The sequence below is a fragment of the Sapajus apella genome, unplaced genomic scaffold (genome assembly GCF_009761245.1).
Source record: "Sapajus apella isolate SASKATOON/1434 unplaced genomic scaffold, GSC_monkey_1.0 scaffold3, whole genome shotgun sequence".
Classification (NCBI taxonomy): Eukaryota; Metazoa; Chordata; class Mammalia; order Primates; family Cebidae; genus Sapajus; species Sapajus apella.
This window is the reverse complement of record NW_022436943.1, coordinates 10,836,421-10,853,039: the sequence shown is the minus strand read 5'-3', so window position 1 is coordinate 10,853,039 and position 16,619 is coordinate 10,836,421. Positions and strand designations below refer to the sequence as shown.

The following is a 16,619-nucleotide window of genomic DNA, read 5'->3' as shown; positions in this document are numbered from 1 at the left end:
CTAAGGTTCATGGCTGGGCATGGTGGCCTGTAATTCCAGAACTTTGGGAGGCTGAGACAGGCAGATCACATGAGGTCAGGAGTTCAAGACCAGACTGGTCAACATGGTGAAATCTTGTCTCTACTAAAAATGCAAAAATTAGCTGGTCGTGGTAGCCTACCTTCTGTCTGCTCAGATGTTGACATTTTAGCCAATAGGAATATCTAAGGAGTATTCTACCTCTAATGAAGATGTTGTGTTTTGTAGGAAAAACTCAAGACTTTTCTTTTATGAGGCTGCATGACTGTCCAGTAAATCACAGTTGGGATAGTACCATTTCTGCATCTCAAAGGGCCACCTTCTGTGATCACAAGACCATTCCATGTTCTTCAGCAATAATAAATCCACTCTCAACTAGAGGAAACTCAGGTAAATATTTACTGTGAAACACCTTATAAGTGATGCCATTTACCTCACATATCTATGTACAGTTTATTTACCATACAGTGTGGTTTGCCTTTATTTCTTCAATATGATAAATACATACCTTCTTAAGTAGGAAAACAAATCCCAGAAGATGGAATGATGACAAAGCCCAAATGGTATTCTGTGAACATCTAAATAGGGAGGCAGTGCTAAGAGGAGGTATTAACGTATTACTAACAGTAAAGTTATTTTTGTGTGTTTAACAAATTTTCAGTTATCTTTTATATTTGAAACAAAATGGACTTTAAGTAAAAACTGAAAAATAAAGTGGCTTTTGCCCTATGATTTGTGCTATATAAAAAGGCAATGCCTTTTCTGGGGATTGAGGGAGAGATAACCCAAATCTTTTAAAGTTTCCTGAAAAATAACAGCATTCCCCTAAATGCTGGTGTTCCATATTGGAAAATTAGGTTTTATGCCTTTTATTTTTCATGGAATTTTACTCATTGCTATGTATCTGTCCTCACCTTTTTAATTATTCATTCCTTATTCTTCTTCAGAACGTCTGCAGCCTGGTATAGCCCAGCAGTGGATCCAGAGCAAAAGGGAAGACATTGTGAACCAAATGACGGAAGCCTGTCTTAACCAATCACTAGATGCCCTTCTGTCCAGGGACTTGATCATGAAAGAGGACTATGAACTTGTTAGTACCAAGCCTACAAGGACCTCAAAAGTCAGGCAATTACTAGACACTACTGACATACAAGGAGAAGAATTTGCCAAAGTTGTAGTACAAAAGTTGAAAGATAACAAACAGATGGGTCTTCAGCCTTACCCGGAAATACTAGTGGTTTCTAGGTCACCAGCTTTAAATTTACTTCAAAATAAAAGCATATAAATGAGTGTTTTTCAAGAAAAAACGTCGTTTTATAAAAGGGTATTTATATCTCTGTTGCTTTGAAATTTTTTTTATATAAAATCCATGAATATTAAAGCTTTATTAAAGATTCTTCTTTAGGTAAATATTAGTCTCCCTCCATGACAATGCAGTATTTTTTTTTAAACTAATACAAGTAAAAAGTTTGAATTTTGTTAATAGTTCAATTTTTATGTCTCTTTTGTTAATAGAAACTACTTTTAAAGGATAATAATTATTCTTGTCCATAACAGTGCCTTAAGGTATGATGTATTGCTGATGGATGCCATTTTCACATTCAGGTTCTTTGAGGATTATTTGTTACTTGTCTAAGATGCAATTTGATTTTATGAAGCATATAGCCTTGACCCACCAGAGACAGTACAAAATCCCTGCCCTAAAATCCCAGGCTTAATTGCTCTACAAAGGGTTATTAATTTAAAACTCCATTATTCAGATTACATTTTAAAGTTTTATTTATGAATTCCCTTTATAAAGATATTTCAAAGGTAATACAATATAAAGAAAAATAAATAAATATTTTAATAGTGGCTGTCTGTCCCCATTTTTAACCTCAATGTTTCCTACTGTCAACCAACAACCAAGCTAACAAAAGTTAACAGCCTGATGTGTATTCTGCTCCTTTCTTCCTGCTTATATTTAGAGTATGAAAGGATCTTTTCTGTATATTATCAGAATAACACATCATATTGCAACCTGCTTTTTGCATTTAGTAGTACAGCCCTCCAGATCAGATATGGCTCTAACCTACTGTTTTTAGTTGCTGCCTAATGCCTGCACTTTTCTTTCTTAACTTGCGCATATCAAATTTAGTCCAAACAATAAAAGTACACTGTGAACACTTCTTTGGTTAATGGGTTATATTACTATATGGGAACTTACAAGGAATAATAGCCCTTTTCGGGAATTGCATAGCGAAGTCAGCAAAAAGTGAGATACATTGAAAATAGGAAGCACCAAACCCACAACCTGAAAAAAATTTGAATGAAAGAAATTAGATGGCATCAAGGCAGTTAAATATTTAATAGAAATATAAGTGTTTTAATCTCCATTTTAGAGCTTGACATTAACCTATAGTACCTCTTACTGTGCCTTTCAGAAATACAGAAATTAATAGGGAAAAATGAAAACTAATTTAACACGAGTTACCTGTTAAATTATAAAAAACATTAAGATAAATTTTATTTGTGAGATAATAGATATAGAAAAACTTCCTTTTGGAAGCTTTCCCTTTTCTCGCTACATAGTCTACAAAAAAGTTCTTTTGAATATCAATGGCCCAAGTTGACTTTTATATTGATGTGATGAGGTATATCTGTATTGACAAAATGAACTTTGCCCTGTTACTTTTTTATTCACTGGGAAGAACTAAAAACTCACAGTCCTACAAACCACTGCTCAAAGAAATAAGATAGGACACAAACAAATGGAAAAGCATTCCATGCTCAAGGTTAGGCAGACTCAATATCATGAAAATGGCCATACTTTCCAAGGTAATTTATAGATTCAATGTTATCTCCATCAAGCTACCATTGACTGTCATCACAGAACAGGAAAAAACCACCTTAAACTTCATATGGAACCACAAAAAAGCCCACATAGCTAAGACAATCCTAAGCAACAAGAACAAAGCTGGAAGCATCACGCTACCTGACTTCAAACTATAATATAGGACTACAGTAATCAAAACAGCATGGTACTGGTACCAAAAAAACTGATACAGACCAATGGAACAGAACAGAGTCCTCGCCAGTAACCCCACACACCTGCAACCATCTGATCTTTGACAAACCTGACAAAAGCAATGGGGAAAGGATTTCCTGTTTAATACACGGTGTTGGGAAAACCGGTTAACCATGTGCAGAAAGCTGAAACTGGACCCATTCCTTGCACTATATACAAAAATGAACTCCAGATAGATTAAATATTTAAACATAAAACCTAACACCATAAAAACTCTGGAAGAAAACCTAGGCAATACCATTGAAGACATAGGCATAGGAAAGGACTTTATGACTAAAACACCAAAAGCAATGGCAACAAAAGCCAAAATAGACAAATGGGATCTAATTAAGAGCTACAGCATAGCAAAAGAAACTATCATTAGAATGAACCAGCAACCAACAGAATGGGAAAAAAATTTTTCAATCTACCCATCTGACAAAGGGCTAATATTGAGAATCTACAAGGAACTAAAACAAATTTACAAGAAAAAACCCCATCAAGAAGTGGGCAAAGGATATGAACAGGCACTTTTCAAAAGAAGACATTTATGCGGCCAAGAAACATGAAAAAATACTCATCATCACTGATTATTAGAGAAACGCAAATCAAAACCACATTGAGATACCACCTCACACCAGTTAGAATAGCAATCATTAAAAAATCTGGAGACAACAGATGCTGGAGAGGATGTGGAGAAATAGGAATGCTATTTACACTGCTGGTGGGAGTATAAATTAGTGCAACCATTGTGGAAGACAGTGTGGTGATTCCTCAAGGATCTAGAAATAGAAATATCATTTGACCCAGCAATCTCATTACTGGGTATATACCCAAAGGATTACAAATCATTCTATTATAAAGACACATGCACACATATGTTAATTGTGGCACTGTTTATAATAGCAAAGACTTGGAACCAACCCAAATGCCCATCAAGGATAGACTGGATAAAGTATACACCATGGAGTACTATGCAGCCATAAAAAAAGGATGAGTTTATGTCCTTTGCAGGGACATGGATGAATCTGGAAACCATCATTCTCAGCAAACTGACACAAGAACAGAAAACCAAATACTGCATGTTCTCACTCATAAGTGGGTGCTGAACAAGGAGAATACATGGACAGAGGGAGGGGAACATCACACACTGGGGTCTTGTTGTGGGGGGTGCTAGGGGAGCAATAGTGAGGGATGGGGAGGTTGGGGAGGGATAACATCAGGAAGAATACCTAATGTAGGTGAAACGGGGATGGAGTCAGAAAACCACCATGGCATGTGTATACCTATGTAACACTCCTGCAAGATCTGCATGTGTACCCCAGAACTTAAACTATAATTAAAAAAAAAAAAAACACCTCATAGTCTATGTGCTTTATGGCTATGTGCTTACAGCCACTTTCTCCCAAAATTTACTGTATGGAAGACACACATGTAGTCATCCATCATCACAGCTCTGCAAACTTTTTCTGCATAAATAATAACATTGATAAGAAGATGCTGTCAGGGATCAAGATGAATCTGCAATGAGCTCTCATCATCTCTTCATGTGACTGTTAAAATCTTAGCAGTTGGTTTTCATTATAACCCATATTTAGTAACTGCTGCTTGGGAGAAGACGAGACAGAGTATGCTGAATATGACTAGTTAGTATGCAATAGGGCCTGGCATAGAGTAGGCACTTCCTGAATAACTCTTGAATGAATAGTGTACTGGAATGAAAAATAGAGAAGGGGAGATGTTTCCTTTAAATCACATTTCCCAAAATGTAGTGCAAGCACAGCTAGTAGCAAGAGGAATTATTTTAGGTCATATGTAGGCTCAGCACTGAATGGCATTTGTGTCACATAGTAAAGGACATTCTTCTCAGTTCTTTTGTGAGTCTTAAAATTAAATAAAGGAGAATATCTCAATTTGTGTGCTAACATCTTATCCCTCTTGTTAACAAGATGAGAATAGGCTTTAGACTCAGAACTTCAGAAACAATATTTAGCAAGAATTTTATTTTTTTTTTTAAGTACATCCTATTTGAAAATTATACTTCTACATAGGACAAGTAGTTTTCTGTTTATACTAAAGTTTTATTTCATAATATTTAAATAAAAAGACAATTTAAATACTACTAAGTAAATTATAATATAGGTAGGACATGAATGTGCCAGCAATCATGGAAGTAGTGAGAAAAGGACAGATTAAAATGCAGTCACTCCAGGAAGGGGCCTAGTAATTTATTTTTTAACTAGCTAGTATTAGATAATGCTAAAGATGTCATTTCTTGCAGTTCATTTTAAGGCCATGCTACCCAGAAGTATAGTCCACAGACGAGCTACATTTAGCATCCCCTGTAGCATGTTAGAAATCCATGGTGCCTATGCAGACGCACTGAATCAATCTTGGGGGATGAGGTCTAGGAATCTGTTTTAATAAATTCTCCAAGTGATTTTTACTCCTGGTAAAGTTCAAGACCCTTTAAGAAACACTATAGATTTGTGCATAAAATAATTTCTCTTTAGGTTCACAAATGTGTTTTCCTGAAGTCTGATTGCCACACACCTTCAGAATGTACAGTTTCTGAGCTGATGTTTGATTGCACAGTTTTACTTTTGTTTTGCATCCAATTTGAATTCTCAAAACAATTGTAATCATGCTTTGAATTTGGGAAAGATAGCTTCACTTAAACATGAAAATCAGATCATTAGATTAGAATCTACAACTCAGTTCTTTAGGGAAGAACTTCAGAAAGAAACAAAGCTTGAATTATGTCAGCAGTAGAGCTGAGCCAATTGATGTAAGAATCAATACAAGAAGCAAGACTAAATTGCGCTGAAAGTTACACTAAAGAAATTTGCATAACTATGAAAGATTGGGATGTCACCATGGTTGTGTCAAGCATGAGGGCTGTTTTTTATTTCTCTCTACCATTAATCTGCCTACCCTCAGCCCCTTCAAATACTCAGTTTCTGAAGAAAAAAATATGGCCAAATGGGAGAGAAAGAAAATCAGTACACGTTCATGATTAGCCATTCTCACAAACATCAGTTTCATTAATGTGTTTCTTCAAAACTGTACCTCTCATCTCCCACACAGCCTAGTTCCCAGACTGTCTCTTGCTTTTTCTCTCTCTCTACTGGATCATTTCTTTTCAAGCACCCAGATTTCCTTTAAAGACAAAATTTCTTTTTTTAGACAGAGTCTCACTCTGTCATTTGGGCTGGAGTGCAATGGTACGATCTCAGCTCACTGCAACCTCTGCCTCCTGGGTTCCAGCAATCCTCCTGCCTCAGCCTCCCAAATAGCTGGGACTACAGGCACGCACCATCATGCCCAGCTAATGTTTGTATTTTTTATTAGAGACAGGATTTCACCATATTTGCCAGACTGGTCTTGAACTCCTTACCTCGTGATCCACCCACCTAGGCCTCCTAAAGTGCTGGGATTACAGGCGTAAGCCACTGCGCCCAGCCTAAAAACAAAATTTCTTTATTTAACCTATCTATCCCTTTTCATCCTTTTCAGGGAATTTATTCTACACGACCTCTATTTTGTTACTCTTTCTTTCTTGTTTAAAATTTAATGTCATATAATTAATGAATGGGTTGGAAGGAACAAATGTGCATCTGATGCTTCAAAATCCTCTACCAGAAAGATGTTAACAGACATTTATCTCACAAGCAAATACTTCCATTGTTTAAGGGGGAGCTTATTATCTTGTGAGGCAATTTATTACATCTCCCGACAGTACTATCTGTATACTTTCGTACGCTGATTTAAAAATAGATTTCCCTGTAGTATATATCTGCTTGTCCTGATTCCAAACCTTGGCATACTTTATAGGGTAAATTTAATCCCTCTTCTATGACAGTATCTTATATATTTCCAAGGAGCTCTTTTATTTCTGATGATCTTTATTTATTTATTTATTTATTTAGCTTCAGAATAATTTCAACTTTCTTCAGTGGTTATTTAAAAGGCATGGTCTATATTCCTCTCAAAGTATGGTAGCCACAACTAAACACTATGCTCCTACTCAGTTTTTCGAAGCACAGTTGAGATATCTGCTCCCTTATACTTAAATAAAATACTAAAGGACCATTTTACAGCAGTCACATGTCATTGTTGAACTGATATTTAACTCCCAGCTAACAAATCCTTTGTCTGTACATCTGTATTGTTTTGCCTTATTTCTCCACTTTTCAAAGAAGTAAATTGGATTGTTAGGCCTATATATAACAATTTGCCTTCATCTCTATTTTTTAAAAATTCATCCCTAGTTCCAGGTATTTAATATATTTTTTATTCCTAAATCTGGAATCTCTCCAGTTTCTCATCCACAAATTTGACACACTTGCCTTTTATAGTTTCTTCCAAGTTACTAACTAAAATGTTGATTGTGCTGAGCCATTCAGGCATGAAGTCTGCAAAATGCCACAAGCCTTCTTCCCTTTAACTTGACAAAGCCCATTGCTATTTAGGCACATTCATTTATCTAATTACTAATGAATATAATTGAAATATTTTAAAGTGTTTCCTTTTTTAACATAAAAAATATGGAATCTACAAATTTAGCCTATATGGTTTTTATTTCTGGGCAGTTTTTTAAAGCATTGGCTTGTGTTTTCATTAAAAATGTGTGTTTCAATATAAATCTACTTTTTTGCCACAAGTACATTCAATTTAAATGGGGCATGCCTCTTCTCTTAAAATATTAAATGGATATTGCTCAGGCTCTGCTTATAAAATCTGGTGCAATACACTCTGCCCACCAAAATCCCATTATTTAAGGGTGCCAACCACATAAAGAACCTCCAAATTCAACATCTAAAAAGAAAACTAAGAAAATTAAAGACTAAACAGAAGATAATTTTAAAGTACTTATAAATAATACCCTTAGAGAGACTTAAGAAGGTTATCTTCAAAACCAGAAGAAATTGTTAAAAAAACAGAAACTAATGATCCAGAAACATTTAAACTATAATTCTCTTAATAATAACCCAGAACCTGTCCATTCTTGAAAACTGTCCTTTTTCTCACCAGGACTCCAAACCTTGGAGTTTGTTAGGTTAGATAACCAGTCCAAGGCTCTAGCTTCCATATCTTTGGTTGATTCCCTTCTGGATATATTTGGCAACCCTGGGCAAACAGTGAAGCTACCAACAAAGTAGCTGCAAGTACTTTTCATTGCTAGTTTGAAGCCTCTTCCTATCACTAAGCATATGTTGCTGAGCTTTTGCCTTCTAACTTCTTCCTCCCCACTGGGACTGCACTCCTTATCATACTAAGAGACACTCCACGGCTGGCTGGGTGACCATCACCTTTGTTTCCACTGGTGCCCCTTAGTGCACCAGATCAAAGGGGCAAAACAAAAATTTCTTGAAAAATTAACTCTTCAGTGTTTTGGGCATAGTCTGACCGCAAACACATGAGATATAGTTCATGTAGGCCTCCCAACAAAGTTAAAAGGACTCAGAATTCTGAATTAATTTCAACCCCAGGAGAGAGTTAATGGTTTTAGAATTTTAAGTTCATTTTGGACAATCTAGCTGAATTCGTTCTAAGGTAGGAATATGGAAGCTAGTACTGGCAGCCTGGGCCCAAGAAAATGTTTCAATTATTTTAAAATTAGAAGAAACAAATGAATATATAACAATAAATGCAATTTAGATTACATATATCTTCATAATAATGCAATTGTAAAATAAAATTGTTAATATATTTTATAGAGGAAAGAGCCCACAAAAGCATAAGTGCCCATGTCAGAGATGTTTGAACCAGAGCAACTCCATTTTGAATAGGGGCTAAGTAAAATAAGGCTGAAACCTACTGGGCTACACCCCAGGAGGTTAGGCATTCTTAGAGTGAGACAGGAGGTTGGCATAAGATACAGGTCATAAAAACTCAGCTGATAAAACAGGATGTGGTGAAGAAGCCAGCCAAAACCAAGATGGCTACAAAAGTGACCTCTAGTCATCTTTGCTGCTCATTATATGCTAATTATAATATAATTATAATGTATTAGCATGCTAAGAGATACTCCCACCAGTGCCATGACAGTTTACAAATGCTATGGGAACCTAGAGAAGTTAACTCATATGGTCTAAGAGGGAGAGGAGTCTTCAGTTCTTGGAATTGCCCACCCCTTTCCCAGAAGACTCATGAATAATCCCCCTCTTATTTAGCATATAATCAAGAAATAACTATAAGTATACTCAGTTGAGCAGCCCATGCCACTGCTCTGTCTATGCAGTAGCCATTTTTTATTCCTTCACCTTTTTAATAAAATTGCTTTCACTTTATAGGCTCACCCTGAATTTTTCCTTGCACAAAGTCCAAGAACCTCTCTTGGGGTCTGGATAAGGACATCTTTCTGGTAACACCTAGGGCCCATGAATGTCCTAATGCTGCTCTGATTGTGAAGTGGCTTACCTAATAGTAGTCCGAAAAGTTTGCTTGAGACTGTACCCACTGTGAAAGTTAATTAATCTCTGGAGATGGAGTCATGAATCATCTTTGCAATTCTGCCTCTTAGATTATAGATTAACTCTCTTCCTCGTTGTTCTTGTTCTCTAAATGACTAGAAGAGACCAGCTATCAGACCTTTCTCCACTTACACTTTCTGATCTTTGTTATAGATTAACAGCCTCCTTTATTGTTCAATACCTAACTCAGACCAGACGGTGCAAAAGATCCCGTAACTATTAGATTCTCAGTGTGAAATATTAAATATACCTCTGAAAATAGGTAATTGGAAATCTAAGGTGTTGTAGCTCTAAATTACTTTGAACCTTAAAGAAATGCGAGGTTATAGGGCCTGAGTCACCTGACAGGCAGCTGTAACCTTTCTTGCTCTGATTATAGATTCGCCTTCCTCACCTACATTGTTTTCTAAAATGTTACATGACTAAAGGGCACCAGGGAAGACCCCTCCCCTCTTCACTGTTGATCTTTATTACATATTAACTTTCTTTTACCTTTCTCACAAAAAGGCTTTATGGCTATCACATTGTCTTCAGATGGAATATTAAATATACTCTTTTAAATTGGAAAGGAAATGAAACAAGCCATACGGAAAAGAAAATGAACTATAACTAATTAAATGTTTATAACTCATAAACCAGCCTATTTAGAAAATGTTATATATACTCCTGCTCTATTTTTTGCCTATATAAGCAAGAACTTATAACTTCAGAGCACTAACCCCATTTCTCTGGAGTCTGCCTCTTTTAAATAACCATTCCCGGCTTTTCACTTTAATAAACTCTTTAAAACTGGATTCTGATCCTTTCCATTGTTTCAGCTTGACATGCCTTTCCTAAAAGCAAAAGACCACCTCAACTAATCAGATCATTGTAACTCTACATTAAACCTAACATAGAAAGATGCTGAAATTCTGCTAAACTTTGTGAATATAAGTAATAACTTCTATACTTTGAAACACTGACTTCCATTCTTTGGAATCTGTGCTTCCCAAGAAGGCTGGCTTCAAACTTTGCACTTTAATCAACTCTGTTTAAACCAGATTCTAAGTCAGGCATGGTGGCTCATGCCTATAGTCCCAACACTTTAGAGAAGGCTGAGGCGAAAGGATCACTTGCGGTCAGGAGTTTGAGACCAACCTGACCAACATGGTAAACCCTGTCTCTACTGAAAATACAAAAAAAAGAGAAAAAAAATCAGGCAATCCCAGCTACTTGGGTGGCTGAGGCAGGAGAATTGCTTGAACTCGGGAGGCAGAGGTTGTAGTGAGCCCAGATTACACCATCACACTCCAGCCTGGGCAACAGAGCAAAACTCACCTAATGTCTTTTTTTCTGCTCCAAGATCCCATTCAGGATGCTAATGAGGTGCGGAAAATGATTTCCCGGCCTATGGGGCTTGAGCATGCTGAGTGCTTTTGAAAATTGAAAGGCCTCAGCAACAATTAATGTTGTTTTGTTTCCCCAACCCACTTCCCCTCCCAGGACAGGAAGGGACTCTCTCTGGAGTCTGCTCATCTGATCAAAAAAGCATCTTACAAACAAACAAAAACACCCACAATTGCCTTCTATCTGCTTCCTAAAATCTCACTATCTATTGCAGAAAAAAAGACAAGAATGAAACCACACCTAGAAATACTTTTTTTAACAAGGTAATATCTGCCTCTGGAGCTCAGAGAAAATTCCAAAGAAAATCCTTTCCAAGTTAATTTCTGTCTCCCTAGCCCATTCATTCTCTCCAATAGTCATATATTGTTCCTCAAAGAATTGTCTACATTCCCCATCGCCTCCCTCCTCTATGAAAAGGAGTACATAAACTGTACCCCATTGGAAGACTGGGGTAACCACTTTGTGATTCCGCCACATTAACAGATTTTTATGTATCTTCTCCTATTAATCTGCCTTTCATCAATTGATTTTCAGCAAACCTTTAGAGGGCAAAGGGCAAAGTTTTCCCCTGGCCTCTATGATACCACATTACATTTGGTTGCCCTGTCTCCTTCAACCTTTGCATACTTTTTGACCCATCAATGAAAACATCTTTGCAAATATTATGACAGTGAGAGAAGTCTAGCATGACTCACTCCATCTTGCTTCTAGTCTCACAGCCTGGCTGTCCTTACTCATTCCTGGGCATAGACCAAGCTATCCATGGGAAAATTTTAGTTTGTAGTTTAATTTTGAAACAAGGATCATAATAGTCCTTCCCTGAAACTGATTTCTGCCTTGCTCAGAGACCAAAGCTGCCTTTGTACAACTAATAAAAGTTTATGACATTAGGATTGTGGGAGGGATCTGAATTCTACTAAAACATAGGCATAGTTTATATATTCCCTTACTGCTCAGGAGTCATGTGGCCAGAGGTTACAAGATTTGTGACCTCCCCACTTGCTACTATAGATAGCATCACTGTTGTAGAATGTGAGATTGGTTTTTCGAGATGTTTTTCAGACTTGCATTCTGGCAACTGACTGATCCCACCCAGACCCATGACTCATGACTCAACCAGTCCTGCGGCCCTCACTCAGAGAAGACACAGCACACAAGGACCATTTTCCACACCCCTACGATTTCATTCCCACCCAATCAGCAGCATCCATTCCCTATCCTCCTGCCCATCAAATTATCCATAAAAGCCCTAGCTTCTGAGTTCTTGGTGAGACTGATTTGAATAATATCTCCAGCCCTTTCATTTGGCTAGCTCCAAGTTAATTAAACCCTTTCTCACTGCAATACTGCAGTCTCAGGGAACTGGTTTTGTCTGTGCAACAGGCAGGAAGAACCCAACAGGTGATTACACGAATTTAATATCCAAGAATTTACTCTAAGGAAATACTCACAGGTATGTGTAAAGATTAAGCCATGATGATGTTCACTGATGCATTGCTTAACAACTACTGAGAAGCCAGAAGAGTTTTTGCTTTTGTGGGTTATATTAATCCTTATTTGCCACTAGAAATTAAAACTGAGAAGTCAATAATATATTAATTCATTTAAAAGCAATAATATACCCAATTACATGTTAATACATCTTTATAAAGTTTCATAAAGATGAAAGTTTTATGAAACTTCATAAAGATGTATTTTTCATTTTTCATCCAAAATGAAAAAAAGTTGAGAAGAGCCACATTATTTTACATTTTTGCATATCTCTATGAATGTGTAAAAAAGTAAGTTAATAGAAGAGAACTGGGTTGTCATATCTGCATTCAATCTGTTGCAAAATCACATGTCATGCAGCCTCTGGAAAACTCCACTGTTCACCTGTGAGAGCATGAGAGTAATAAATGCAATAACAGCTCAGAATTATTAAGGAAATAAGTTTGACCTAGCAGGCCTCCTGAAAGATCACAGAGTCTGAGTGATTCTTTGAGAAATGCTGGCTTTATACAACAAAAAGTTTGAAACAATGTAAATATTTCAAATAATTGAAGATATCATTAAATGACCCTCAATACCATTAAATGAGAATAAACACAATTCTTATTAACTAAATCATATTTTTGTCTTTTTATCCTCTTATGCTGGCAGAATTACCCCTTCTCCTGCTAAGAATAATCCTTTGTTTCTGCATTTCTCCTCCAGCTTGTTAGATGATTTTCCCTCTCACTCCACTCCAACCATTCCCTTAGTTTCCTTCTGAAAAACAAAATCAGCCCTTTCTGTGTACTTCTCTCTTTCTCTTTCCTCTTTCTATAACAGTGAGATTTTTTTCTCCTTTTACCTCCCTGCTTTCTAAATTCACAGTAAAGTGATTAGATTTTCAGATTTTGTTTGTCTGTAAATTAATTACACATTTTGTTCTGGAATTTGCTTCTTAAATATTTATATGTCATTACATGTAAATTATATACCTATTTTAAACTATTATATGGTGCTTCATTATGTAGATATACCAATATTTAATCTATTTCCTCTTGACGAACATTTTAATTTTCCTAATTTTCTGCTATTAGAAACAATATGAATAGGTATGGTGTATATATGATATTATTCATTTATATGTAAATGAATTTATGTAAAATATAATTTTAAATTAATTTATATAAATTGTTTAAATTTTACTTTACGCAGATACATGTGTAGAATGTGCAGGTTTGTTACACGGCTATACATGTGTCACGGTGCTTCGCTGCACCTATCAACCCACCAACTAGATTTTAAGCCCCACGTGCATTAGGTATTTGTCTGACAGACCCTGGTGTGTGATGTTCCCCTACTTGTGTCTGACTTCAAACTATTACTACAAGGCTACAGTAATCCTGGTACTGGTACCAAAACAGATATATAGACCAATGGAACAGAACAGAGATAACACTACACATCTACAACCATCTGATATTTGACATAACACCTCAGAAATATCTCAGAAATAACACCACACATCTACAAGCATCTGATCTTTGACAAACCTGACAAAAACAAGCAATGGGGAAAGGATTCCCTATTTAATAAATGGTGCTGGGAAAATGGCTAGCCATAGCAGAAAACGGAAACTGGACCTCTTCCTTATACCTTATACAAAAATTAACTGGAGATGGATTAAAGACTTAAATGTAAAACACAACCTACAAAAACCCCAGAAGAAAGCCTAGGCAATACCATTCAGGACATAGGTATAAATTTTATATATGTGCAAACTTTTTTTTTTTTTGAGACAGAATTTCACTCTTGTTGCCCAGGCTGGAGTGCAGTGGCACGATCCCAGCTCACTGCAACCTCCACCTCCCGGTTCAAGTGATTCTCCTGTCTCAGCCTCCTTAGTAGCTGGGATTACAGGCACACACCACCACGCCCTGCTAATTGTTTGTATTTTTAGTAGAGACGGAGTTTCACCATGTTGGTCAGGCTAATCTCAAACTCCTGACCTCAGATGATCTGCCTGCCTTGGCCTTCCAAAGTGCTGGGATTACAGGCGTGAACTTCCAGAGATCTTCATTCTCTTTATGCTCAAACCCCCTACCATCCATATTTAGTTAATCACAAGTACTACTGATTCTACCTCCAAAACGTTTTTGTTTTCAGTATAGCAATGTCAGAGTCATGTGAACCAAAGCAACTTATCTTGAATAGGAGCTGGGTAAAATGCGTCTGTGACCTACTGGGCTGCATTCCCAGACAGTTAAGGCATTCTAAGTCACAGAATGAGATAGGAGGTTGGCACAAAACACAGGTCATAAAGACCTTGCTGATAAATCAGTTTGCAGCAAAGAAGCCAGCAAACAAGATGGCGATGAGGGTGATCTCTGGTTGCCCTCATAGCCACATCCCCACCAGCACCATGACAGTTTACAGATGCCATGGCAACAACAGGAAGTTACCCTATATGGTCTAAAAGGGGGAGTCATGAATAATCCACCCCTTGTTTAGCATATAATAAATAACCACAAAAATGGGCAAACAGCAGCCCTTAGGGTGGCACTGTCTATTGAGTAGCCATTCTCTTATTCCTTTACTTTCTTAATAAACTTGCTTTCACTTTACTCTGTGGAGCCTTTCTGAATTCTTTTTTGCATAAGATACAAGAACTCTCTCTTGGAGTCTGGATCTGGACAACTTTCCTGTAACAACTTTTTCCATCCCCTCTGCACTACCATACTTCTGATGAACAGCATCTTTACCAGATAACTGCATCCACTTAAACATTCATCTTAGTATTAAAAGCAAATATCGGTAATCCCAGCACTTTGGGAGGCCAAGGTGGGTGGATCACAAGGTCAGGAGATTGAGGCCATTCTGGCCAACATGTTGAAACCCCATCTCTAAAAAAGGAAAAAAAAAAAAAAAAAAAAAAAAGCAAATCCACCCAAGTCACCCCGTGCACCCACCCAGCTTACTATACTTGAGTGACTTTTCACTATGCTTAGATGAAAAACCTGCAGGAATCTACTGATCTCTCTAATCTCATGTCACTCCACCCTCCTCGCTGGCTCCTCTGGGGCTCACTAGCATCTTTGCTGCTCTTCCTTTCAAAAATGGGATTTCTTGACAGGGATCTTCTCCCAGCTTCTTCAAATCCCAGTTCAAACCTAATTTTTTCAGATGACCTTACCTGAGGACCGTATCTAAAGTAGGTCCCCTGTCATTCTCCCTAACATCACCAAGGTACTCCTTTTTTTTTTTAACCATATCTCAAAGTAAAAATTTGACTATTTCTATCAGTTACCAATCACAGTAGCATAACTCTTTGTTTGAATGGAGAGGAAAGTATAAAGGGTACTTTTCTTTGGGGAATTTCTAATAGCTGTTCTTAAAAACTCAACTGGCATATGTAATATATTTGCTCTGTGAAGCTTTCAGTAATCTTTCAAATGCATAGCTCTTACTGTTTTATGATGTAGTTAGAGAGTAAGGATGTGGCTTAAATGATCAGGTGTTCTGATTGTTCAGAAAGGATATAAATAGATGGATGCGTCATAGATTCATTTTCCCGCACTTTACTAATCAGAAATACATTCCATTCTGTTGACCTTGTATTTTTGCATGATTGATTGATTGATTTTGAGACAGAGTGTTGTTCTGCCGCCCACACTGGAGTGCAGTGGCACGATCTGGGCTCGCTGCAACCTCTGCCTCCTGGGTTCAAGTGATTCTCCTGCCTCAGCCTCCCAAGTAGCTGGAATTGCAGGCTAATTTTTTGTATTTTTTTAGTAGAGAAGGGGTTTCACAATGTTGACAGGCTGGTCTCGAATTCTTGACCTCAAGTGACCCACCATCCTCAGCCTCCCAAATTGCTGAGATTACAGGTGTGACCCACCGTCCCCAATGATTGTTTTAAATCTAGCTTTTCAAACACTTGAAACAAATATGATTCCAAGGTGTTGGAGTAAATTTGAATAGGACCATAAACTCAAAGAGCATTCATGAATACCTAATATATAATATATACACACATTAATAATATATATAATAAAGGCCAGATGCAGTGACTCACATGTGTGATCCCAGCACTTTGGGAGGCTGAGGTGAGCAGATCACTTGAGGTCAGGAGTTCAAGACCAATCTTGCCAAAATGATGAAAACCCATCTTGACTAAAAATGCAAAAATCAGCCAGACATGGTGGTGCACTCCTGTAATACCA

At 37.1% G+C, this 16,619-nt stretch overlaps 1 protein-coding gene across 3 annotated transcripts in view; it reads left to right on the top strand.

The window, feature by feature from the left end:
• The window catches only part of RIPK2 (receptor interacting serine/threonine kinase 2), a 35,424-nt gene extending 33,550 nt beyond the window's left edge, over nt 1–1,874 (top strand). For 2 of the 3 annotated variants that reach the window (XM_032249768.1, XM_032249761.1), the window contains 2 exons: nt 247–408; nt 966–1,500. In XM_032249768.1, the coding sequence (XP_032105659.1) occupies nt 247–408; nt 966–1,303 (500 nt within the window). In that variant the 3' untranslated portion in view covers nt 1,304–1,500. Of the gene's footprint in view, nt 1–246; nt 409–965 lie in introns of all 3 variants that reach the window. The other variant, XM_032249774.1, reaches the window with a different exon arrangement.
• The last annotated feature ends 14,745 nt before the right edge of the window (nt 1,875–16,619 follow it).